At 48.5% G+C, this 25,500-nt stretch overlaps 3 protein-coding genes and 1 non-coding gene across 4 annotated transcripts; 3 read left to right on the top strand and 1 right to left on the bottom strand.

The window, feature by feature from the left end:
• Positions 1–1,349: 1,349 nt before the first annotated feature.
• TRNAR-ACG lies at positions 1,350–1,422 on the bottom strand. Its single transcript has one exon. It is a non-coding gene; the product is annotated as a tRNA-Arg (tRNA).
• Positions 1,423–1,519: 97 nt separating this feature from the next.
• Positions 1,520–2,710, top strand: LOC120699874. Its single transcript, XM_039983969.1, has 2 exons — positions 1,520–1,838; positions 1,932–2,710. Exons 1-2 carry the CDS (start codon positions 1,686–1,688, stop codon positions 2,358–2,360), a joined length of 582 nt encoding a protein of 193 aa, XP_039839903.1. The 5' UTR covers positions 1,520–1,685; the 3' UTR covers positions 2,361–2,710.
• A 1,821-nt stretch (positions 2,711–4,531) lies between these two features.
• On the top strand, positions 4,532–13,919 carry LOC120699873 (asparagine synthetase domain-containing protein 1-like). The gene is made up of 17 exons (XM_039983968.1): positions 4,532–4,691; positions 4,807–4,912; positions 4,990–5,148; positions 5,227–5,423; positions 5,502–5,637; positions 5,790–6,170; positions 6,265–6,332; positions 6,481–6,595; positions 6,744–6,849; positions 7,253–7,346; positions 7,543–7,733; positions 7,857–7,956; positions 8,067–8,183; positions 8,467–8,523; positions 8,767–8,847; positions 10,008–11,139; positions 13,150–13,919. Exons 1-16 carry the CDS (start codon positions 4,587–4,589, stop codon positions 11,013–11,015), a joined length of 3,021 nt encoding a protein of 1,006 aa, XP_039839902.1. The 5' UTR covers positions 4,532–4,586; the 3' UTR covers positions 11,016–11,139; positions 13,150–13,919.
• Positions 13,920–21,611: 7,692 nt separating this feature from the next.
• On the top strand, positions 21,612–24,083 carry LOC120699872 (L-type lectin-domain containing receptor kinase S.4-like). Its single transcript, XM_039983967.1, has one exon. It carries the CDS (start codon positions 21,689–21,691, stop codon positions 23,786–23,788), a length of 2,100 nt encoding a protein of 699 aa, XP_039839901.1. The 5' UTR covers positions 21,612–21,688; the 3' UTR covers positions 23,789–24,083.
• Positions 24,084–25,500: the final 1,417 nt, after the last annotated feature.

Genomic DNA, 25,500 nt, shown 5'->3' with positions numbered 1-25,500 from the left:
TAATTTTACAATCTGGACCCGCCTTTGGATTGAGTAATCACATTTTTGTAAATCCCCCCTCCCACGCCTCTGCGCCCCTCCCCTTGGATGTTGATTCGATGGTTCAAATTGGAGTTTCCATAGTTTGCATACGAAGATAGTTTGCATAACATACATTGCTTTTTTTTTACTAATGATCATGACACTTGATCGTCACAAATATTTGTCCTCCTTGGCGCTTGGCCAGTAGCTAATTCAGTAGATCGGCAGGGACTCGTGAGTTGCATGCGATGCGTTGGTTGGGGTATAGTGGGCCCGGGCCCGGGCAGTTTGGATGGAGAGCAGCCAGCAGGGCGGCAGGCAGGCCCTGACAACAGCCAGACGCCTGCGCGCGAGATGCTCTCCTGTCCTCTGCTGCTGGGTGCTGGTTCGCGCCATCAAGTACAAGTGTGGGGCTTTGTACCCGCACGGCCGCACATACCCCTCCACCCAAAGCAGAGGCTCCCTCAGCCCGCGCCGCGCGCGGCTGCAGTTTGCTTCTCACTCCCCTTTGCTCGCACAGCCTCGGTCCTTGCCGTTGCCGCCGCCGCCGTCGTGGGTCTTCGCTCCTCCGCGTGACCTCCACCGCTGCGCCGCCGTCCCTGGTCCTCTCCATCCATCTCGCGGCGCGTGTCCCTGGCCGTGTAACACCCGTTTCAACCAACCCCAGCAAGGAATGGGCAAACAGATCGCTGCCACTCCATCCATGCACGCTACTGCTCCTCCCGGAATGCCTAACAATGCAACGAGCGAGAGTCCTGCTCACCTGCACACCTCATCGGCACGACACGGCGGCGAGCAGAAAATATGGGGCGATTTTATAAACGGGATATTGCCACAAACCAACGGTAACTTACACTATTAAATAAGATACAAATTAAGAATTGCTACCAGAAACAGTACAGTTGAAATTTTAATACCGGTTTAAGGAATTGGTGGAGCAAAAAGAACTGCAAACATAGAGAGCTAGGCACATCTATAACCCAAGGCTCAAGTAGCTGCAAAAATGGCACCGCGCATCGCTGCACAAGTTTAAGCTAGAACCGATAATAGGCAATGGCTCCGCACATCGCCGCACAACTTAAGCTAGTAATGACAATAGGCAAGGCAGCAAGACATTGCCTGCGTTACGGGACCAGGTACCTAAGGGATAGCAAGTGCCTGAGCACACGGACTGCGTCAGTTTGATGCCACTGACCTCCTCCGTGGCACAACGACACAGTGAGTGTGTTTTGTTATAAAAAAAAATCTTATTCTGTGCACCAATAAGGCAACAAGACGCAAGGGGTTTCGCAAAAAAAAAGTGAAAAATGAAAAAAAATATATAAAAACGACTCCGCTGGGGATCGAACCCAGAATCTCTGGTTTCGTAGACCAGCGCCTTATCCATTGGGCCACGGAGTCGCTTATACTGGAGGTGTAATAACATTATATACATTTGTATGAAGTATTAATGATAATATATTTCACCTGCATTATTAATAAACAGGGTACCTGACGTGGAATGTCTGACCAGTGGAGAACCGGCACGTGTGCAGGGACGGATCAGGCAGCAAGCCTCGACCAAGGAAGATTGGGCAAGGCCGGTGTGCTCTGAACCACGGGTTGGTTGGGAAGGCAGCGCGGCAGCAGAGGAACCGAGGAGGAGAAGTGCGCGCGCGGTGGCCATGGCGTCGGCGCTGTCCCTCACCGGCGTGGCGGCAGCCACGGCGAGGCCAAGCAGCGGCGGCGGGAGAGGGCGCCGTCAGAGGGTCGCCTCCATGGCCACCCAGAAGGGCCCGAAGCCGACGCCCAAGACCGTCTCCGGCACGAGGAGATCGGTAAGCGCGCGCCTCTCCTCTCCTCTCCTCTCCTCTCCCCTTCGAATTATTCCAAGAACGAGGCGTCGGATGATGGGAACCGCGCGCGTGCAGGGCACGACGGTGTTCCCGCTGGGCGAGCCCGGGCCGCGGCCGGCGACGGCGAGCGGGACGGCGCCGGTGAAGCTGCTGACGAACGTGGAGCGGCTGCGGCTGCTGACCAAGGCGGAGCGCGCGGGGCTGCTGTCGGCGGCGGAGCGCGCGGGGCTGTCGCTGTCGGCGGTGGAGCGGCTGGGCCTGCTGTCCAAGGCGGAGGAGCTGGGCGCGCTGTCGGCGGCCACGGACCCCGGCACGCCCGGCGCGCTGCTGGCGCTCGCGGCGCCGCTGCTCGCCGCGGGCCCCGCGGTGGTGTACCTCGTCCCCGAGGAGCAGGCGTGGCAGGTGGCGCTGCAGGCCGTCGCCGCGCTCGTCTGCATCGTCGGCGGCGCCGCCGCCGTCGCCGCGTCCACGTTCGTGTCCAGGCTGCAGAGCTCGTCCGGATGAACGTATCCGGCGTGCAAAGCTGAGCAGGGCATGGGCATTGCTCTGCGCTAGCTGGTAGTAGCAGATGAATGGGATCGATGTGTCTCTGTGAGGCGTATACAGAGTGCAGGTTGAATATCGAGCAGGAGAGGCGTCAACTCGGTTAATCTAGAGGTGTTATTACTGTCAATGTAAGCAGCTGATTCAGTGAAGAAGCTCTTTATTTGTTGCTGCTCTGCTATGCACGACAATGAATGATAACAAGTAACAGGGAAGGTGTGAAGTATGTGTATGTGTATGTGCAGTGCTGCAAGCCTGCAATGTACTCATAAAAACCATAGGTTACCAAGGACACTTATTTTTTATGAAGAGTACCAAGGGCACATTTTGGTACTATAACATCGTGCTATGTCTCATTGTCTGGCCTTGCATTGCCAGGCGAGCGCAACAGTGCCCAAGACAAGCTTTACGTGGAGATCCAAACACGCTGTAGGTGAGTTTGCTCAGTTCACCTTCGTATCAACAAGCCAACACTCTTTAGCTTTGTAGCTCGCCTCTTCATTTGTAAAGTAAAAAAAAAATCCAAAAACACTGGGTAAATACACCTTCTCTTTAGCTTTGTAAAGTAAACACACCTCCAAAAACATGATCTAACTTAGATCATGTTTCAAGTTGCGGAGCGAGCTCTTTCAGGGCCTCAGTTAGCAAGATGAGCTAGACTTACAACTTGGAAAGTCAAAATCTAAAAATTTTCAGTTCTCCAAGCTGCATCAACCACAAATACCATGCCATTAACATACTTGGACAAGGCAATATCAAAGGCAAACTCTTTGCTCTCGTTGCTAGAAAACTCTATGTCATTCCTATAGGATCACACCACCTTTCATTACCCGTTCCTTTGTTCTTCTTAATTAGATCATGTTTGGTTACGAAGTGAGCCTTCGTGCCTTCACTTACCAAGATAGATTAATCTAACTCATGAGTGCACCTTGCTCATTTTAGCAAAAAGAAAAGGCCGGGAAATGTAAGTTTTGAGGCAAGATAACGAGGAAACGAGAAGCTCGTTTTTACACAATTTTGATTAGGTCTTTTGGTTTTTTTTCGCGACTGTGCCTGAGCACGTATTTCATTAAGAAGAAAGCAGTTTACAGACAATTCTTGATGCGTCCAAACAGAGCTTGACCAACACAAGATCACAAAGGAATAAAAAAAAGAGAAAAAACTAAAAAATACAAACAAACACCCAATGAGCACAACAAACAACCAGCAGCAGAAGTAAGACATGTGAGAACACCTCCAACCCTACAACCCAAACCAAAGCCAACCCAACGCCAACCAACAACTGGACCTGCTAAAAGAAACTACATTGCCAGATGTGCGAAGATCTGTAACACAAATACGGTGGCAAAGCATCCACCCGACCAACCAACAACGATGGCAAAGCATCCGTCCGAAGAGAACTTAAGCCAACGACAAGGTGGCAAAGCATCCACAAGAAGAGCACAGTGGTTCCATGAAATAACTATAAAAGTGGTTTCTAGAGAAGCTTGAGCCTCAACCAATGACATAATCCTTTGTCTATTTCTCCTAAAAAATTCCTTTATCTATTTGTGTGAATTTTGGCAATCATTTTGCACCCTTTCATTTGTGTAAACCTTGTTTAGTGCCTATAAAATGACATGGTATCGCTTGCTCGCTTCTACTTTTTGTGTTACACCGACAGTTTAACAAAAATAGTAAATAAACTTTTGCGTTATACTTTTCATTTTTTTTCTGCTTGTGTGAATTTTGGCAATCATTTTGCACTCTTTCATTTGTGTAAGCCTTGTTTAGGGTGTGTTTTATCGTGAAAAGTTAGCGAAAAAATTGTTGTAGCACATTTCGGCTTTATGACAACTATTGTCCAACAGTAATTAGTCTCAAAAGATTCGTCTCGTCATTTACAACCAAACTGTGCAATTAATTATATTTTTAACTACATTTAATACTTCATGCATTTATCGTAAGATTTGATGTGATGTGCGTCAGTAAAAAATTTTGGAAACTTTTCGCGGAACTAAACACAGCCTTAGTGCCTTAAAAGGACTTGACAGTTTAACAGAAGAGTAAATAAACTTTTGTCCCGCGCCCTTGCTGCAAAATCCCCGGTTTTGCGTTGAAAAAAAAAATCCCCCGGTTTAATACATTCCACCGTGCGGCCTACCCAAGACCCACTGACAAACGGGACCCATAGCCCAGAGGTCAGCGATGTGCGGCATCTCCCTCGTCCTCTCCGGTGACCCCCTGGTCGTCCCCCCCTCCGCCGCCACCGCCGCCGCCTCCGCAGCGGCGGAGATCCGTCACTCCGGCGAGGTACTTTTGCTGCGACCCGTCGCCTCCCAAATCCCCAGTTAAAACCCGAGTGCGGCTTCCCAAACCCTAAACCCTAGTTGATCCAGCTTGATCTCCTGCTTTCACGCCACTGCAGGGGAAGGGCGTATCGGCTGATGAGCTCAAGGAGGCCCTGCGCCGGAGAGGCCCTGACAGCCTCGGCTGCGTAAGGCGGCGCCTTTGCTCTGACGGCACGGTTCTAGGTGGGTGGTGACTTCATATACGCGGGAATTTGGGTGTATATATGTCATTTCTTTTAACGATTGTTTTTTTATTGCAGGGGCTGATGGATGCGATGATGGAGGAGAGGGTAAAGCCGGCGTGGGTGACAGTGGTGTTGCTGAGTTGCTCTTCATTGGAGCAACACTGCATCTCAGGGGAGCTCAGCCTGTTGCGCAGCCTCTGGTGTCCCCATCTGGAAGTATTCTTGTGTATAATGGTAATTTCTTGAGCATGATGTGTTCCCACAAGTTCTTGTCCTATAGTGATATATACTGATCTAATTATTTCATATAAGGTGAGATATATGGAGGAATTGAAGTTGCCGATGATGAAAATGACACCCAGGCTCTTTTATCTTCACTGGAATCTTGCTGTTCATGTGACTGCCATGCTCTTAGTAGAGATAAAACTTGTTCTTGCGCAAGTGGTGGCAAATCAGTTCCACAAATCCTTTCCACAATCAAAGGTCCTTGGGCTTTGATATACTGGCAGGCAGGTAGTTATTATGATTGTACCTTTTGCAGTCTGTTGGTGGTTCATTGTAACATCTGATTCACATTGATCTTTCAGATGGACTCAAATACGATTTGGTTTGGCCGGGATGCATTTGGGAGGAGAAGCTTATTGGTACATTGGCCCACATCTGATGACTCACACTTCGTATTATCATCAGTAGCACCCCCTTCATTTGCAAGAAATAACTCTGGTAAGATATGCTTAATGTTCAGGTGTCCATCTTTACATTAAGCTGTGATTTTGTCTGCGTTTAATGTTTCTGCTTATTCTGCTTAAGTAGTGATAACTCTTATTCAATTTCACAATTGAATCTCATGTTTGTGATCTTTTCCTCTTCTACAGATGCAACAGTAAATGGTTTTATGCCAGATCCTGACATCTCTGACTGTACCAAAGCTAGCTACTGGGAAGAGCTTCCTTGTGGGATTCACAGCATCCACATGAAAAATATCAGAAAAAATGTCACATGTGCGAAGGAAGGATGGATTGTTGAAGTTAACACACATGAATGGATGGATTCTTCATTGAATAAATTAATTCAATGGGAGAGGAGACTGACAGTTCCTAGTATAGAGAAGAGTTTTGTTGATGGAGGGAACCATCACTTGTCTCAGAACTTTGTAAGCTCAGGGGAATCTGAAGAAAATAATAAAAATGGGGTCATGAAGATAGATCTCCTTTCGAATTCTAGCTTATGTTCAGCAAATTGCATAACACAGTCAGGTAAATGAAACATTTGCTGCTGAAATTTCATAAACAAATCATCTTGAAGAGTTGCTAATACTGATATGATGTCTAACTTGATATCTCCATTCAGCAAATAAAGTATTGGTTGCATTACGGGAATCTGTAATGCTGCGGACTAAGATGAACACACTATTTCAGGTGAGCATACATGTCTAAGTTTTAACTTCTCAGTGATGCTCTGTAATACTTTGGACCAACTTTACTTGACTGAAAGTAGTTTTATGTTTTCACATGTTCCATTACTTGTTAGTATATCGAGTTACATTTAGTCATTTCATGTGGACAGGGTGGTTTGAATAAACTTAGGGACAAAGAGTTAGCCCCAATAGCAGTCCTCTTTTCCGGTGGCTTAGACTCGATGATACTTGCAGCATTGTTAGACCAGTGCATTGACCCCAAGTGTAAGTTCAACTATTAATATTACTTTGCTGCATTTAAACTTACGAAATTATCTGATACTTTATATTTGCTGCAAGAAGATTGGGTTCTTCATTCAACTCTTTAAGCTTCAGTATGTGAGTAAATAAAACTAATAAAGATTTCCAACAGGGACAATTGATTTATTAAATGTCAGTTTTGATGGTCAGCTCGCCCCAGATAGGATTTCTGCAATGGCAGGACTGAGGGAGCTTCAGAGGATCTCTCCACTACGGAGGTGACTTGACTTCTGAACATGTTCTGTTCCTAGCCTTAACAGCTTGTATGTTCTAGTACAGAATGCATTTTGGTGTTGTTTAATGATCCAAATCTTCATATCTCCAATGTACTTGCACTCGAAGAATGATGGTACATCTGTTGCACATGAAAGTCTGCATTTAATTTCCTTTTTGGTGGAGTCTTTCTGGACACAATTTCTGGAACTCCTATGAGCTTCTGATTTTTTTTACTCTTATGATATTTCATGTGCATTTACCCACCAGATGGTTAGTTCATCTCAGTGCACACCTGCATGTTTTTATCTGTTTTACTTTTCAGTTTAGCTGTAAATGCTGTGTGATACTGTCACTTTGACCTGAGCTTTTTTTTTTTAACTTTTGCTCTGTGTCCTCAAATTGCAGATGGCATCTTGTTGAGATTGATACTGCTTTGACTGACTTGAATGGGGAAAGTGAACACGTAATGTCACTCATACACCCTTCAAATACTTATATGGTGTGTATCCTTCTATTAGACTTTGATATATTAATTCCATTGCATTAAGAACATAACACCTAAATTGTTTGTGAACTTCACTCTGCTTATGTGTTCTTGGATTTGGGCTTATTGAATGGTAACAAAACTTGAATTTTGTATCTCTATTGACTCATTGTAGAGTTATCATAGTTGAAATCTTGGATCTCTTCTACAGGATTTAAACATCGGTATTGCTCTCTGGTTGGCTGCTGGTGGGGATGGTTGGGTGGATGGGAGTGCATGTCTTATGCAAGATGGCTCTCGCCATAAGTACAAGTCAAAATCAAGAGTACTAATAGTTGGTTCTGGTGCTGATGAGCAGTGTGCTGGTTATGGTAGACATCGGACTAAATACAGGCTTGGAGGGTATGTCTACATCAATTTTATCTATTGCATTTAAGATAATACATGAATCACAGTTAAAATCTTTTGTGCACTGTAATTATAAAAATCCCGTTAATTTCTTTTAGTTTTTGTGCTGCTGTATAGGTGGAATGCACTGAATGAGGAGATGAGACTAGATGTGCAAAGAATATGGAAAAGAAACATGGGAAGAGATGATAGATGCATTTCTGATCATGGCAAGGAGGTAGGGTGTCTTATTTCTGTGTTTCTATGAATTTGAATGCTTATCATTTAGAGATTTGGTTTAGTTTTTTTTTTAATGATCTAATGCGTTCTGCGGTCCATCCTCTGCAGGCTCGTTTCCCATTTCTTGATGAGAATGTGATAAAAACTTTGTTGGACATTCCGCTATGGGAGATTGCTAAACTTGATGAACCTGTGGGAAAGGGCGATAAGAAGATCTTGAGAGAGGTTTGCACTTAATTCACCTCACTTTGAATGGAAGTGGCTACATTACATTCCAATTTGCATTGCAATTGAACACATACTAGCTGAATGCATCAATTGTGTGGATTGAATGATGTTGTCTAATGACACCTTTAAGTAGGGTGGTAATACAGTGGCGAAACTGTCTTGCAAAATTGCCCTAAGGAATATTGGAATATAAGCCTGATATGATGATGACATGCAGTTCTTTTTTGTTCCATGCATAGATTTGTCTAATAGCGATAACCATCTCCTTTTCACGTTGAAGGTTGCAAGGCTGCTGGGACTACAAGAAGCTGCTCTTCAGCCAAAGCGAGCAATCCAGGTGCACATTCTAACCAGATACTCTGGCTTTGGTCAGCAAAAGTACCCAGCTATTAATAAAACTCTTGAGGAAACAATGGCCCTAGTTTGTGTTACAAAAATGCACAGAAATTAGAAGGTTGACAAACAAGAGGTTAATCACCTATTGTAGTTACTTGGTTCTCTAAAGTGCAAGCAGTTTTCGCCCCCAGAACACTAAAATCTTATAATTAATAACACTACTTCTGCCCAATGGTTTACACAGTTTGGCTCAAGAATAGCAAGGGAGTCAAACCGCAAGAACTTTGGGAGTAACCGAGCTGCGAACCAGGCATCAGCAGGCAGCGTGCAGATTAACCAGCATATGCCATGAAAGTCCTCAGTGGGTAGCATACCCATTGACAGCTTATAGCCTGGTTGAAGGAGAGCAAGCTGATCACCAGAGTCCAGCTTCTCTGGTGACGTTGAAGTTCTGCAGGACATAAGGCAAGGCTAAGAGTGACTCATCAATCAGCCTGTCAACTTTGCGGTCGAGGATGGCGCGGCGCGCCATGAATGCGTTTTGCTGCTACGAATGGTCGGCTACCTTCATGGCTTGGCTTTGTAGAGACCTTAGAAGTTGGATAGAGCATCATTGTCACGCATCAAAATTCGCACATGCTGCTATCTTGTTTCCTGTCTGTTTCAGAGCTTGATAGTTCTGTTCATTGCTCTGAAGGAACTGCATGATGTAGACCTGCTTAACTTGAAAGCGGTCGGCTCTTTTGTTTGCATGATGTGGCGCCTGAGTGGGCCTCGCTGGGCCGGTCTGGGCCTGGCCACCAAATCTGCGTAAGCAAAATCCTCTCGTTGGAAAAAATCCACCACGCGAACCCAATCGACCGGCCACGTGTGCTCCCCCTTCGGCTCCGCGCACCCCGCCTCGCGCACACGGGAATCCACCCACCCTCCGCCGCCTTCCTCTATAAGAAGAGGCCGCCCTCCTCCATCCCCTTCGTCTCCGTCTCTCTCCTCCGCTTCCGCCCCCCCCCCCCTTCTCTCTCCTCCCTCCGTCGCTTGGACCTTGGATCCGAGCCCAAACCCTAAGCCCCAACGGTCCCCTCCCTCCCCGACCAAACCCTAAAACCCACTACCCCTCTTCGATTTCCCGCCTAATCGTACCCCACCACCGCGCGCTCGCGTCGAATTCGAACCGGCCATTCGGAGCTCGAATTTGAATTCGAAATTCGAGCTCGAATCACCCGCGCCTGGAGCGAGGGCGAGCTGGGGGAGCTCGATTCGATGCGGTGCTGAGGGTGGGTCAACCGATTCGGGCCGGGGGTGGCGCGGTCAGCGGGATCTGAACCCTAGCGGCCGGCCGGATCTGAGAGACCGTGCCGGCGAGGTGCTCGGCGGTATGAGTGGTTGGGAAGGGCGCAGAGGAGAAGCGGAGATATGAGCGGAGGCGGCGGGAGCGGCACCGGGGACGAGTTCGGGCGGGCGGTTGCGCGGGCCGCGGTGGCGCAGGCGCTGGAGGCCGCGGGGTTCGACTGCGCGCACCGCTCCGCGGTGGACGCGGTCGTCGACGTCCTCCTGCGCTACATCACCCACCTGGGCCGGTCTGCGGCCTTCAACGCCAACCTCGCCGGCCGCGCGCTCGCCAACGAGCTCGACGTCATCCAGGCGCTCGAGGAGGTCGGCTCCAACACGGACGGGTTCGCGGGCGCGTCCGCCACGGGGCACTGCCTCGTCGGCTCTGGCGTCGTCAGGGACCTCATGGCGTTCGTCGACACCAAGGACGAGGTGCCCTTCGTGCGGCCCCTGCCCAGGTTCCCCGTGCCGCGCGTGCAGCCGCAGCCCTCCACCAGCTTCGCGGCGGCTGGGAGGGAGACCGGGATGAAGCACGTGCCTGAGTGGCTCCCGGTGTTCCCGGATCCGCACACCTATGTGAGGACAGAGGCGTGGGTTGAGCCGCCGGCGACCAAGGACCGGGTGGACAAGGTGGAACAGGTGCGGCAACGGAGGAAGGCTGAGAAGTCCCTGCTCAGCTTGCAGCAAAGGCTAGCACAGGCCGGCGCTGAAGGTTTTCATCCAGCAGTTGGGCTCACACAGGATAGCGCAGAGAAGGGCAAGGAGATACAGGCAGCTGGGACCAAGAGAAATCCATTTCTTGAGCCAGCATTGCCGCCTGGAGAGAAGGATATATCCGAGGTTGATATGCCTCCTGAAAAGAAGAAACTCTCTGTCCTTGAGGCATTTGCGCCAGCTATTCAAGCTACAGCCATCAGGGAGATTGATGCTGGGACAGGGTTGGATCAAAACCAAAGGAGCATCGTTCCAAAAGAGAGGGCGCCAGTACACCTCAAGATTGGATTTGGTAAGAAGCCGGTAGCAGCTGTCCCGAATTCAGGAGCCCTGGATCTGAGGGATGATCCTTCCTTCTTGAAGGAGGAAGCAAAGGATGACAGGAAGCGGAGAGCAGGGATGATATTAAGAGCATCAATGGAGAACCCACAGGAACTTCCTCAACTCTGAAGTGGTTTATGGATGAACTGCGGTGACAGAATGAAAGAATGAATCGCATCACGATGCGATTGAGTTTATTGGAGCTATGGATATTCCGGATTGATGGTGGAACTTCAATTTCCAGAATCTTGAGGTACGTTGTAACAAGTAACTTGTTACTCATTGCTCCTTGCTGTTAATTGCTCTAGAGGCCCATCATTGAATGTAATTGGATTCACATTGATCTGTAATCTTAGTTTTAATAAATTTGAGTGTAGGTATCAGAATGATGAAATTTTAGCTAGGCAGTGCATTGGTAATTTGTTGCTCGCATAGGACAATGATACAGAGATCTACTAAAGCATATATGCATCTATCCAGTAACTATAAACACTTTGGCATTTGTATGATTGAGAACTTGGGGGTTTGTTGTGTTAAACTTAACCTTTAGGTAGGCTTGCTCTTCTCAGTAAAGTTGGCAATTGAACATTTAAAGTTTTGAGCAAAACGAATACATGTTTTGGTACCCTCATCTTTCCATTTAAAAGAGAATACAAATTGTACAGATTGCACTCGCCATTCCATATATGTAATGTAATTGACAGTAAGGATTATAGACTAATTTTGTGCGTTGATTTCGAAGAGGAAATTTAATCTGGGTGTACATGATTAGGGTAGTAGTTTGCTTAACTGACTAGTTGGAAGTAGGTTATCAATTAGAAAAAAAGATTGTGTATGTTTGGCTGTGTCAGCAATGATGTTTTCATGGAGTGTCCATCTAGTCGCTATCCTGCACCCTCCATCCTAATGCCTATGACACTGCAGATATGGCAATTTGACCAGAATTTTGCATGTAAAGTAGTACACAAAAGAGTATATTTCTTACCTATATGGTGTAGCTACATTTCTACTTTTGCTCCCTGCTTATATCTGTTTTTTTATATATCTTTTTTTGTTCCCTTCACATTATCCATTTTTTAGCTTGAGGCTTAATTTGGTTCTGTGGTGGTCTGGTAGATATTGTAATTGGTGGAAATAGCTTGGACATAATTGAGCCTTTAAAGGGCGTACCCAGTGCCGTAGGCTTCCCGCACTGTGCGGGGTCTGGGGAAGGGTTGTCTTTAAGCCCCAAGCCTTACCCACACAAATGTGCGGAGGCTGGGGCTCGAACCCGGGACCTTCCGGTTACAGACGGTAGGCTCTACCGCCGCACCAGGCCCGCCCTTCTAATATTTTTAATTGATAGCCTACTTCCAACTGGTCAGTTAAGACATGAATGAACAACATTACACTGCAGGATTTATGTTTTTACTGCCCTATTGAAAGGCAGACATGATAACTATTATTTTCGTGCTGCTATTGGTGGTTCATATGAAGTCTACCTTAAGGGTGTTTCCACTTTCTAATCATATAGTTACACTGTAATAAGCACTTCCATATTCATCTGTTTCATGTACATGACTAGTACTCCCTCTGTTCCAAATTATAGGTTCTTTGACTTTTTTGACCCCAATTTTGACCACTAGTCTTATTCAAAAATTTGTGCGAAATATCACTTCTTTTGTTGTGGCTTGCTTTATCAATTCAAGTTCTTCAAGAATGACTTAAATTTGACTATGTTTGCACAATTTTTTGAATAAGGCAAGTGGTCAAACTTGAGGTCAAAAATGTCAAATGACCTAATTTGGAATGGAGGGATTACAAATTTCCATGAAGGCAGGGTAATATAGCTAATATAGTATTATCATTCCTTCTTAAAAGTGGAGTCTCTCTGAAGTAGCTCTTATTGGTAACAGACAACTATGTGGGTGTATGGTTAAAGCACATATAGTACATGGCCCATTATTTAGTAGTTCGTGCAGCAGTTAAAAAGTCCAAACCAGTGCGAGGGTTTAGTGATAATTAGCCATGGTAAATCAATCCACTATCCAACTGGTATTACATTTTCCACGTGTCTGGAGAACAATACTACACCATATGATTCTCGACAGAATGGATCTGTCTGGAGAATGATACTACACCACATGATGATTTCTTGACAGAATGGGTCCACATTCTAGTAGGAATTGCTTATTACTTCATGGTATTTTGCTTTATTGCATGGTTGTAAATTAGCAGGTCAAATAAATTATTATTCTGACTTGAGGTTTGGTGATTTCTGCAGGCCATGCGTCCGTGTTATGACTTTCCTCGTATCTGAATGACATCAGAAGTATTCTTAGAACCTTGCTAACAGCACCCAGGCTCTCCCTCCACCTACCATTTTCCTGGAATCACAAGGCGCGCTGGTTATTCTGCAGCGTTGTAACTGAAGTTCCACCATTTCACCCCATTCAACTTAGGTTCCGCTGGTATTTCACCGCTAGGAGTTAACTGTATGTGAGCCGCTTCATACGGAGCTGATTTGGGAGGCCGTGTTTCCTCTCCCCAGACATGGCATCCAAAATAATGATGCTCCCGAGTTACTTTTTGTAGCTGTATTCCTTGGTAGAATTGAAGAGAGATGTTTGTACAAAAGCTAACCTGATTCTCCTGACCTAGACTCCAAGACTTGTCTCAGACAGGATTGATGTACCTAGTGGATTACTCACAAGAGCCAGCTTCCTTATGTTACAATGTTGGCCCAATAGCTTAGCCCGCAGTTTGGTCGCCGGCCTGTGATCTGGGGGCTTTCATAACACCTGATGGGACTCATTCATGAGGATTTGATTGATTCAAAGAAGATCTGACCTTGGTGAGCCCATATCCTCTGCGAACTAATGTAGTGCTTTGCAGTTGGGAGACTTTTGAGCGTCTGGTTGCCCCTTCAGGGACTGTAATAACTGTGTACCATATTCTTTTGGCTCTTTTCCCTCTTATTATCTAACCTGAGCTTCCCCGATTGGACCAGTGATTTTGAAAGGCAGAATGTTTGATGTTCCTGGAGCTTGTGCATTTTGTCTGGCTGTTTGTGAATGTTTCAAAAGGCTTGTTTGTTATGTGTACCTGGAGTTTATGCACTTGTGACTTGTCTAAGGCTGTTTCCTGTTCCTGGAGTAGTGCATGCCGGCTCCTAACCAGGTGACATTGTTTTTTGATCAAACGTACCTGTATTAGACTAAAAGATACGGTACAGATAACAGTACAAATACGGTACATTTTGGCAGAATAAAGAGGACACCTGCACACTAGACAAATTGCACAAAGGCCCACAAAAAATGAGAAAATACAACTAAGTCCCTAGAACCTCGGTGCTACAGATTCTGCCGTCGTCGATCAGCAACCGCCGCCGGAATTGATCTCCACAAACCCATGGCTAGCCGGAACCCCATCAACCCCATCGCTATCAAGCTTTGAAACGGACCACAATGAACAATCGCCACCAAGGACGATCTAAAGCCAACCGCGAGAAGACCATCGGCCGGGGACGCACCCCGAGCCCCGGTGGCCGTGGAAGCAAATCCGCCGTCGACGACCCGAGCCGCCGCATGAAGACTGGACTCGCTCCACCCTCCTGACTTCCACCAACCCCGAAGCATCCCCTCTATCCACCAAGCAAAAGGCCAACGAGCTCACCTCAGGACAACGAGCCGCCGGCGAACTTCCGTGGAACTGCGGCTCCACCACAGGAGCACCACCTCCACAGACCCACCATTGGCGCCGGAGAGAAACGCCGCAGGGACGGGGACGAGTCCGAGAGGACTTATTCCAAAGCGCCGCCGTCGCCACCGCCTCGCCGCCGATGCTAGGAACCCAAGCTCCACCGGCCACTACTGGCAAGCAAAACCTAGCTCCGCCGCCAAGCAACAGCGACGAGCTAAACCTAGCCCTAGGAGGACACCTACCTAAGCTATATACATCCGCACGACGATTCCGTGGCCCATTCCCCTCTCCCGAGCCGTAGCGGCCGCCGGAGAGGGAGAAGGCCGCCGGAATCGCCGCCGGAAACGGCGATCCCCCTTTTCCGCCCTCTCAACTGTAGCAAGGGGAAAAGTCAGGAAGAGACTTTTTTTTAGTGGAACCACGAGGTGACCTTTTTTTAGTGGAACCACGAGGTGACTTTTTTTTTCAGCGGAAGCAGGTGACTTTTGACGAGTCGAGTAGGCCCAAATTGTAAAAGTGGCCCGGTTATTCGCTGGTGGGTTAGGGTGCGTGTTGGGCTATTTCTTCATTTGAAAGATTTATCAAGGAAGGAGGGCCCAAATAGGTTCCTTATCCATAATCGAGCTAAACTTTGATCACCTTCTTGTTGAGCTTTCGAAACGTGACTAGAACTCTGAGTGCGGCGTTGCCGCACCATTTAGAGTTGGCCAGCATATAGCGCCAGTGTGTGGATGAGCATCCACATGGACGCAAGTGATCAGTGTGAGGTTTTTCACTTTTTTAACAGGAACCAATAGAATATATCTTAGTTTTTTTGTACTGTTTCTATGATATATCAATCATTTATGCCTCCGTGACGTGCAAAAAGCAAAAAAAAAAAAAACACAGTTACTGAGCACTGCTGCATATAACAAAAACTTTGTGCCCTACACATTATCTATTATACCTCCCCTCGCAAAAGACCATTATCTATTATACCTCAAAATTAAGAGACGATGCATAGAATACATTAAGTATTAAGTGCATGGTATTTTTGCTTGAAAAGGTTATTGCTTTAGAAAAAAGAAAATTCAGGTTTCATTTTTTCAGATAATAACAAGGTTACCGTAACTAAGCACAGTAGTTTATTACCACATAATAACGTTGCCGCGCCATTTAGAGTTGGCCACCGTATAGTGCTAGTGCATGGAGGAGCATCGACATATACGTAAGTGATCAATGTGAGGTTTTATTGACGTGTAACAAATTAACAATGGTGCACTTGTGTCGAAAGATAGGAGTTTCATAGCAAACATGGGCAGAAACTGGTTGAAAACTAAAATGACTTGGTATACGGAGGTTTTTCATTTTTGAGGGAACATGAATAATATATCTTGGCTTTGGATAAAAGATATAGTAAAATTCTGGAAGCTGTGAAAATTTCAAAAGTGAATTTCGGTGACAAACTTTTTAAACGAGTTTAAATATATTGATATCATAAGTCATAATGTGTAGTCTGCCTCCTGCTCAGAGGCTCGGTTAATCAAGCAAATTAAATATGTCAAAAACAAAAAATGACAGTAAAGTGGATTCGAAGAACCATAGGTCGTGGATTGTAAGATAATCCAAATCGTTTTGTTTGTTTTACAGCGAAGTATGGAAAAGAAGCTCCTTCATTAGTGCAAAACAGGCGTAGCGGATTGCTTTGGGTGACCTCACATTGGGTTCGAGGTCTAAAGCTTGCTTGCTTTGTCAGGTACTAAAAATGGCAATATCAAATGGATTTTGTTTGATTTATTGGGGGAGTCGCTGGTCGAGAACCCAACGTGCTACTGGTGGCCGCCGGCCGTGGCACCGCTGATGGAAGTGGAGGAGATGAGCGCTGCCGTGATTCTTGTGCATTAGCTCGTCGATGGCCAGCACATTGCCATCCAGTGAGCTTACTGCACCAGCGCTCCTAATGGACTCCGGCGTGGTGGTCCAGCAGTCCTGCACGGTTACTCTGCTAGCTGCGATAGGCACCGTCTTTGTCAGAGACCCGATGAGCACGAGAGCCCAAGGCTGAGACTATGCTGTCGCTTCTGCTTGACGGTGCGAGAGGCCGCCATTTTGCTTAGCGATCAAATTGAATCCACTTGTTGCTTGTAGCCTCTCCACTGATGGAGATAAGATGGGGAGGACATGAGCAACAACGAGGGAATGATGTGAGATAGCGCTGTTGACTGGAATCATGAAGGGACGAGAGTATGACCGTTTGAGACTCGAGAAGAATCGAGACGCAGTCTGCTCCTCTGGGCTGTGTGCTTGATTTCAGCCATAGATGAAAGATCTGACGGTGGAGAAAGAATGGCGACGTGGTCCAATCTCCTGCTCGAGCAGATGGGGCAGATTTCGTTAGGTAGAGATGACTCGTGCGGCACTCCTTGATTCCAGAATGACAGACGCGCCACTAAAGGAGTCGTCGAAAAAATGTTCAGTATGCACACCTCGAGGTTAGCATCTGGTGCCAGCAGGGACATCTCTAGGTCACGAAGAACTACCGGTGCCGTTCGGATTGCTGGTTTTCAGCGCTGATTGGGCTGGAATCTACTATAGCAGCTGAAAATCACTGTAGCAATTGGACGGGGTGTCCTTTGCTTATTCCAGCCAAACGGCTGGTGCTGCGCCGGCTGTGGCTGCCAGCCCAGCCCAGCCCAGCCATCTGAACGGCGCCACTGTTGCTTCGGCCTGGACAAAATCATCTAGGTTTTACTCTTTTGAGCTAAATAGGGGCCACCTTTTTTTTTTTTGCGAAACGCAACAAAACTGAATCTGCTTGGACACAAAGAAAGAATCGGCCACGTCAGCCATCACATACTCGGTACAGGTCCAAAGACACTGGCCTAACTGCTGACGCATGCTTCACTGATCAGTGATCACTCCGCCGCACGGTGCGGGTGCCAGCGAAGTTTAACGTATGCTCCAACCCTGTCCCGTCTAGTAGTAATCACAAGTTGTGTCCTTAGTAGGTTACCTGCTAATTCTTTTTTTTATTCTTCTTATTCAGTGGCAATCAGTGCTGTCGAGTCAACGTCGGATACGTTGAAGAGTCAACGGGAATCTCTGCATTTTGTATGTTTTTCCGTCGTTGTGTGCTACTGGACCGGCCGATGCTCGTGCTCAACTGCTCTTCGAAGAGTGATTTGGAAGCAACTGACGATGACGAACTGTCTGGCGGGCGCGTCTTTGTTTTCCTTCCTTATTTTAATGCCTGGATTTGCGAGTAGGGCTTGTTTGGCGAGGTTTCAGCTCCGACATCTACGTACGTAGGTCTTGGAGTTTGCATGATAAACTATAGTGGTTTGAACATCTATTATCGCTATAAGAATAAGATGGCTGAGCTCCATGAGAGAGAGAGAGAGAGAGAGAGAGAGAGAGAGAGAGAGAGAGAGAGAGAGAGAGAGAGAGAGAGAGAGAGAGAGAGAGAGAGAGAGATGGTCAACCAAATATACATCCAAATTCTACGTATAGCTCTAGCTCCAAGAATTTCCACAACTAGAGATGGCCCGGCTCGAAATAATTAATTCCTAGAGCTGGAGCTTTGCCAAATATACGTGCATTCAGTTGTGTCTCAAGTAGGCACAGGTAAGTTTGCGTGTCAGATATAACTATGGTAGTAGCACTATATTGGGAGTGAGTGATATGATAGTACTCTGTATAGCTCCTTACAGTATACTAGCTAGTACCTCCCAAACTTCGAACGGGCCGGAGACGACGGCAACCGTTTGTTTGTGGGACAAGATAGCTCGGGGAGAGGACGACGAATTGACGATGACGAACGGGAGCGGGTTTATCAGCGAAGATTACATTGAAAATTAGAGAGGTTTAATTTTGGCTATAGCAATCGCATCAGGATGTGGACTTGACTTGATCATCTGCATCAATTGATCTGTTTAGGGCCTTTAAGGCTTATTTTAAGCTCCGCCACATCATATGCTTAGATGCTAATTAGAAGTATTAAATGTAGACTAATGACAAAATAAATTCTAATTAGGCTTATTCGCGAGATGAATTTATTAAGCCTAATGAGCCCGTGATTAGTCCATGTGATTGATGCTACGGTAAACATATGCGGATCATGGATTAATTAGTAGACTTAATAAATTCGTCTCGTGGATAACCCCTAGACTTGTGCAGTTAGTTTTATAATTAGTCTATATTTAGCCTTTCTAATTATATTGGTATTGAAATATTCGATGTCAATGTTAATGTGACAGCGGTGTTTATTTTAAGCCCCTCGAGGCCAAACACCCCCTACCACATCACTATCATGGATCGCAGTATGCATATCATCATTATCATTGGACTGACACCCTTATTGGCTGGTCCTTCAGTTCTGAACAATTCGGCCACTACTGCCGACATTCATTCTTACGAGAGGCACGCACGATGGCCATGCGCGCGGTGCCAAATGGAAATGGGTGGCGGCGGGCCAACTAGGAGGCGGTTTTGTTGACCGGCCAGGCAGGCAGGCAGCCAGAGCCACCCAGCCACTCTTGCTGACCCGCAGCTGAGCTATAGCTAGCCACACTCGATGCGATTTCTTGTGGCAACTTGTAGCCAAAAGCCACACAGGTGAGGTGTGGGATCCATGGATGAACCACCCAACCGCCACCATGCATTGCATATGGGTTGGATCGGTCGTCTGTGGATGGGAATGGGAGTGGATCTCCCTCCCTGTCGCCGTCTCAAGCTTTACGTGTTCTTGTTTAAACTCATTGGTCTCTGATTCGGGCACATTTTCGAGCGACCAGTAATGCTCGTCGATGCCTCAAATTATACGCGCGAGAGATTCTTCAGTGTGTATCTGAGTTTGGTTGGTTGGTTTTCCGTTGCTTTGACCAAACATGCTCCAATTCCATTATTTCAACCGGGCAAATAAACGTTTTCAAACAAAAAAAAATAAAGATGGACTTGGCAATAAAAAAAAGATGGACGTGGAAATTATTGCCACTTCTCCTGATCTATAAAATCTACGGTTTAGTCGTTTGTGACAAGCTTTTCCAAAAGTGCTGAGACTCCACATCTTGCAACAAGATGAAGTCAGGCGGTAATAATGCAGACCGAAATTCATTTCTTGCCTTGCTTGCTAGCGAAGTACAAGGTCCTCACAGGTATCCAATAGTTAAAGAAAGTGCTTTTGTTTAGTACAACAAATAGCATAGCGAAACAACATAAAGAAAATGCGACTCACAACAAGGGTTGCCGAAAATGGCGAACTTGTTGCCGGCCGGGTTGCATTTTTGGTGGTCTGCAAATGATGGAAATTGCCCCCTTTCTTGACGTTTTCAAACGTTTCAGTTTCACCTTTTACGACTTCAGCGCCAACAAGGATTCAGAATACTGCCACAATGTTCACATTCTGGCATTTGTCCAGCCACGTTTGCTTATAACCAAGATTGCAACAAAAAAAAAACTGAAATGAACTGGCAGGAGGATAATTCACCATTAATGATGTGGTTGAGCGTTGACCTAATTAATTAATTAATTATCACCTTTGTATCTATGTATGGTTCGATCAGATGCTAGCCCATTCAAAATTGTTTTTTCTCTGCATTGCATGTTCACCAAATCTTTCGGCAACTTTCGGGATCATCAGTTGGAATTTGCCAATGCAACTTCCTCCATGAACAAATATTTATCAGCAGATTGCGTTGCATGGAGATGATGATGATGATGTGCCTCTTAACAGCGATGCCTTGTTTCAGATGCTTGATGGTCTTCACTGTGATAGGCCCAGCAGGTGGACACGGTAGGCATGGTGGGGGACGTTATCCTTGTAATCGGAAAAAAAAAAGACAGGCGTGCTCAGGAGAGGAGGCGTCACTGTCAGGCCCAGACATACCCCAATCACAACGAGAGAGACATAAGCCCCACGGATCACTGTCATCATTAGTGAAGGAGCGCCAATTACTCACTCATTCCTGAATGTTCTTTCATTGACCGGTTACAGTTTATAGGAGCGCCAATTATCTGCTGTCCTCGTCGGTCATCAGTGTAAGACTAACCTTGGCAACTCAACCAAGCAACTAACCATAGAAAGCGAAACGATTGGATCCTTAATCTTTTTGCGGTCTGATTGCGCACATGACAAGATTTTATCTTACTCGAATACGGATACTCGCGTTTTTCTATATTTATTTAAAGAATTAAGAATGCTATTTCTTTAGCAGAGGACGCCGTACGTGCACATCCGCATCAAGACGTCTGTGGTGCCCAAAATCGCAATAACGTTAGCAAAATTCAGTAAGCATTTTTACCGAACTTTATCGCTCACAATTAGTATAACCTTAACAATACATACAGCTGGGAAAGGATTGTGTGAAACCTAGCGCTTTTGCAGATCCCAAGATCTACCAAACTACACGGTTGATAGATAGCCGTCAGCTCTGCCTTGCAGTTTGCAAGAATACGCAGATGGCAATGGCATGGTGTGACTACTGCGTCATCAAGAGTGTTCGGTGAGGACTGCCATTGCAAGCATTCGTCACAGTGACATATGCGCGGCGAATTGAAGGGCGACATGTGACCTGCAGATCCGGATCCCTCTGATTTGGATTGGTCAGATACATACAACGACACCCATCAGATCAGAGTCAGACTAGACTGAATTTCTTTGCGCTTGGGGTCAAACAGTTGGCGCCAACTTCTCTAGAAAATAGAAATGGTTTGGAGCCGCCTTGTTGCGGTTGACTTTTGGGAGTGGTAGCGTTCTGCTTCAGACTTGAGGTCTGATCGGTCCAATTTTCAACGCCAGTTTTGGGATCTCCCTTGGAAGTTCCTTTCATATTAATTTTTCGACAAACATTTCGTTTAAAAAAAAGAAAAACTCGACGAACATTGAACAATACTTGAGTATATCATGGCTTTCAAGAAAAGCAGAGTTTTACTCGTTTCAAAAAAAAATACTTGAGTATATGCTACCATTGAACACAAAAGCTTAGCTAGTATTATACTACCTCTGCCACCACTCCACTCCCTTTCTTCCTCCTCCGTCCCTACAAAGCCATCACCTCCACTCCAATTCCATTCCTCTCCATCCCCCATTAAATTCTTCCCACCCACCCCGCCACCTCGTGCCTTCAGTTCACTGGGTCACTGCAATGTCAAGCTCGAAGCCCAAGCCTCCCATCCTCTTCTACCTCCTGCTCCTCTCCCTCCTGGCCAGCCTCGCCGCCTCCCAAGAATTCACCTACAAAGGCTTCGCCGGCGGCGGCGGGGGGAGCCCGAACCTGACCCTCAACGGCATCGCGGAGGTCTGGCCCGACGGCATCCTTCGCCTCACCAACGAGACCTCCCGGCTCCTCGGCCACGCCTTCTACCCGGCCCCGCTCCGCTTCCTCGACCGCAACGGCACCGCCGTGTCCTTCTCGACCGAGTTCGTGGTCACGGTGGTGCCGGAGTTCGCGCAGCTGGGCGGCCACGGGTACGCCTTCGTCATCGCGCCCGACCCGCTCCTCCCCGGCTCGCTGCCCAGCCAGTACCTGGGACTCTTCAGCGCCGCCGTCGAAGGGAACGCCACCAACCACGTGTTCGCCGTCGAGTTCGACACCGTGCAGGACTTCGAGTTCGGGGACATCAACGGCAACCACGTCGGCGTCGACCTCAACAGCCTCGTCTCCAACAAGTCCGCCCCCGCGGACCCCGTCAACCTCAAGGCCGGCGACACCGTCGCGTGGATCGACTACGACGGCGCCGCCAGGCTGCTCAACGTCTCGATCGCGAACGGCACCGGCGCGTCGGCGGCGGTCAAGCCGGCGACGCCGCTCATCTCCTTCCCCGTCGACCTGTCCGGCGTCCTCCGGGAGCAGATGTACGTCGGCTTCTCGGCGTCCACGGGGCTCCTCGCGAGCTCGCACTACGTCAGGGGCTGGAGCTTCCGGCTCGGCGGCGGCGCCGCCCCTAAGCTGGACATCTCGTCGCTGCCGACGCTGCCGCGGAACAAGACCGGCAAGAACCGCACGTCGCTCATCCTCGCCGTGGCGTTCTCGGCGTTCGTGGCGCTGGTGGTGCTCGCCGCCGTCGGCGCGTACGGGGCCTACCGGTACAAGAACCGCGACATCATCGAGCCGTGGGAGCTCGACTACGGCCCGCACCGGTTCAAGTACGGCGAGCTCCGCCGCGCCACGCGTGGGTTCCGCGAGCGCGAGCTCCTCGGCTCCGGCGGGTTCGGCAAGGTGTACCGCGGCGTGCTGCCGGGGTCCGGCGAGACGGTGGCCGTGAAGCGCGTGAGCCACGAGTCCCGGCAGGGCCTCCGCGAGTTCGTGGCGGAGATCGCCTCCATCGGCCGCCTCCGCCACCGCAACCTGGTCCAGCTCCAGGGCTGGTGCCGCCGCCGCGGCGACCTCCTCCTGGTCTACGACTACATGCCCAACGGCAGCCTGGACCAGCACCTCTTCGGCGGCGGCGGCGACGGCGACCACCTCAAGGGGGCGGGGGCGGCGCGGCTGCCGTGGCCCGTCCGCCGCCGCATCCTCCGCGACGTGGCAGCGGCGCTGCTGTACCTGCACGAGGGGTGGGAGAGCGTGGTGCTCCACCGCGACGTCAAGGCCAGCAACGTGCTCCTCGACGCCGACATGTCGGCGCGGCTCGGCGACTTCGGGCTCGCCAAGCTCCACGAGCGCGGGGCCAACCCGAGCACGACGCGCGTGGTGGGCACGCTGGGGTACCTAGCGCCGGAGCTGACGCGGACGGGGAAGGCGACGGCGGCCATCGACGTGTTCGCGTTCGGGGCGCTGGTGCTGGAGGTGGTCGCCGGGCGGCAGCCCATCGAGCCGCGCGCGCCGCCCGAGGAGCTCGTGCTCGCCGAGTGGGCGTGGGAGCGGTACGCGGCCGGGGAGGTGGGGAAGGTGGTGGACTCCCGGCTCGGTGGCGAGTACGACGCCGCGGAGGTGGCCGCGGCGGTGAAGGTGGGGCTCTGGTGCTCGCACCCGTCGCCGGCGATGCGGCCCACGATGCGGGAGGTGGCGAGGTACCTGGACGGCGGGGAGGCCGGGGAGGTTCCCGAGCCGCCGCCCCCGCCGCCGATGCCGCCGGCATGCTCCGGCGAGGTGGGCTTCGACGACTTCGTGCACTCGTACCCGTCGTCGTCGTTCGAGCGCGCCGCCGCGGCGGGCGGCGGGTGGGACGCCGGGACCCAGACGTCGGTGGCGACGTTCCCGTTCTCGCCGCTGTCCATGCGGTCAACCCACGTCAGCATGTGACGAGTCGTCAACCCCTTGGGCCCCGCTGGTCAGCGAGGTGGCCTAGTCAAACGAAGTGGACCCGGATGCCTGTTTTTATACCTGTGAGGTCTATATTTTTTTTACTGCACTCGGTAACGGTAAACGGCGGAGTGACAGTGGTAGTTGCCTCTTGTAGAGAGAAAGGCCGTTCAATTTTCGGGCTGAAGAGTCAAAGAGATGTGCTCTAGGTAGTTAAATCAAATGTAAACTATTTTTCGCTATGTGACATGTACCTTGGCGTGCAAATTTTGCAAACCAAAGAAGTTTTTGCATATGATTTGTGTCAAAATTCAACTAGATTGGTGGGTAGCCATGCCAATAATTTGTGACTAGTCTATGTGTCTCTACCAAACGTATGCCCATGAAGCGCAGAAGCTTTTTTTTTTTGACAAGGACACCAGCATATATGTTTCGAAAAGAAGCAAAGAGTGACAAGTCCTTGGTGCTACATATTTGAAGTCTAAATTTGATTCGGTAAGTACAACTGCCAGGTATCAGATTCAGTGAGCACATAAGAATCCAACGGTCCTGATCAACACGCCGCAATAACAGTGAACATTACTGCAGAGGGCCCTGCAATGGGGAGCTCATGATGATGAGGCTTTGCGACAACAGTGAACAATCACTGCAGAGGGAGCTCGCAATGAAGCAGGCACCGAACTATATACATTCTGGCATTTGTGCAACGCGATGAATTCAGCTGCTCACACTTTTGCCAAGCTAAACATGGCCGGAGCCCCCAACTCCCTGCTGCTCAACTTCACACACACAGATATATAGTATACTCTGCACTCAACTTTACAGTAGCAGAGATGAAGCTTTGCTGTTTCATCAACTTGTCCAAGCGACGCCACGAGTGTAGCAACCTAACTAAACATGCATAAATTATTTAAAATTAGTAAGAATAAAAACTAATTAAAAACTAGCTAATTAAACAAAGCAAAGATTACGTACTAATTAACAATAATTAAGTGCAAAATACAGATTAGCAAAAACAAAAAATAATTAATTAAGGCGTGAATTAAATGCATGTGAGAGAAAAAAACAAAAAAAAAATCAACAAGGAGAGCCGCATGCTTACCCTGGGCCAGCCTGCTGCAGACACTTGGGCCGTGCTGACTGCTGAGCCTCCCAGAGCGGGCTGCCAACCCTTCAGCCGCCAGCAGGCCGAGATGGCCCGTTAGCCCCCGCGCCATGGGCCCTGTGCTCCGCCTGGGCCGCCGCTGCCGCTGGGCCGATCGCCCTGCCTGGGCCGTCAGACCCCGCCGGGCCACTTGCCTTGACTGGGCCTTGCACACGAACAGAGAGAGCGCCACAAAAATCGTGGAGAACTCGACCAAATCAAAAGGTTTCGTTCCCAAATTTTACACAAGCGATCTCCATGGAGTTGCTGAACTTTACTGCAGAGGGAGCTCGCGATGAAGCATGCACCGAACTATGTACGTTCTAGCATTGTGCAACACGATGAATTCAGCTGCTCGGAGTTTTGCCAAGCTAAACATGGCCGGAGTTCTCCAACGGCCGCAGTTCTTGACAATGTTTCAGAGGTACTTTTAGTGATGGGCTGTTGGCTCCGATTGTCGCTCGAATACAGGGTTTTGATCAGCATTCTGCTTCTTTTGCGGTCTCAGAAGAAACTTGCAACTACTCCTTTTCCCCATTCTCGACAATTTTCAGTGCTCCTAACCGGA

The sequence above is a fragment of the Panicum virgatum genome, chromosome 3K (genome assembly GCF_016808335.1).
Source record: "Panicum virgatum strain AP13 chromosome 3K, P.virgatum_v5, whole genome shotgun sequence".
NCBI lineage: Eukaryota > Viridiplantae > Streptophyta > Magnoliopsida > Poales > Poaceae > Panicum > Panicum virgatum.
This window is presented reverse-complemented; position numbering and strand designations above follow the sequence as displayed.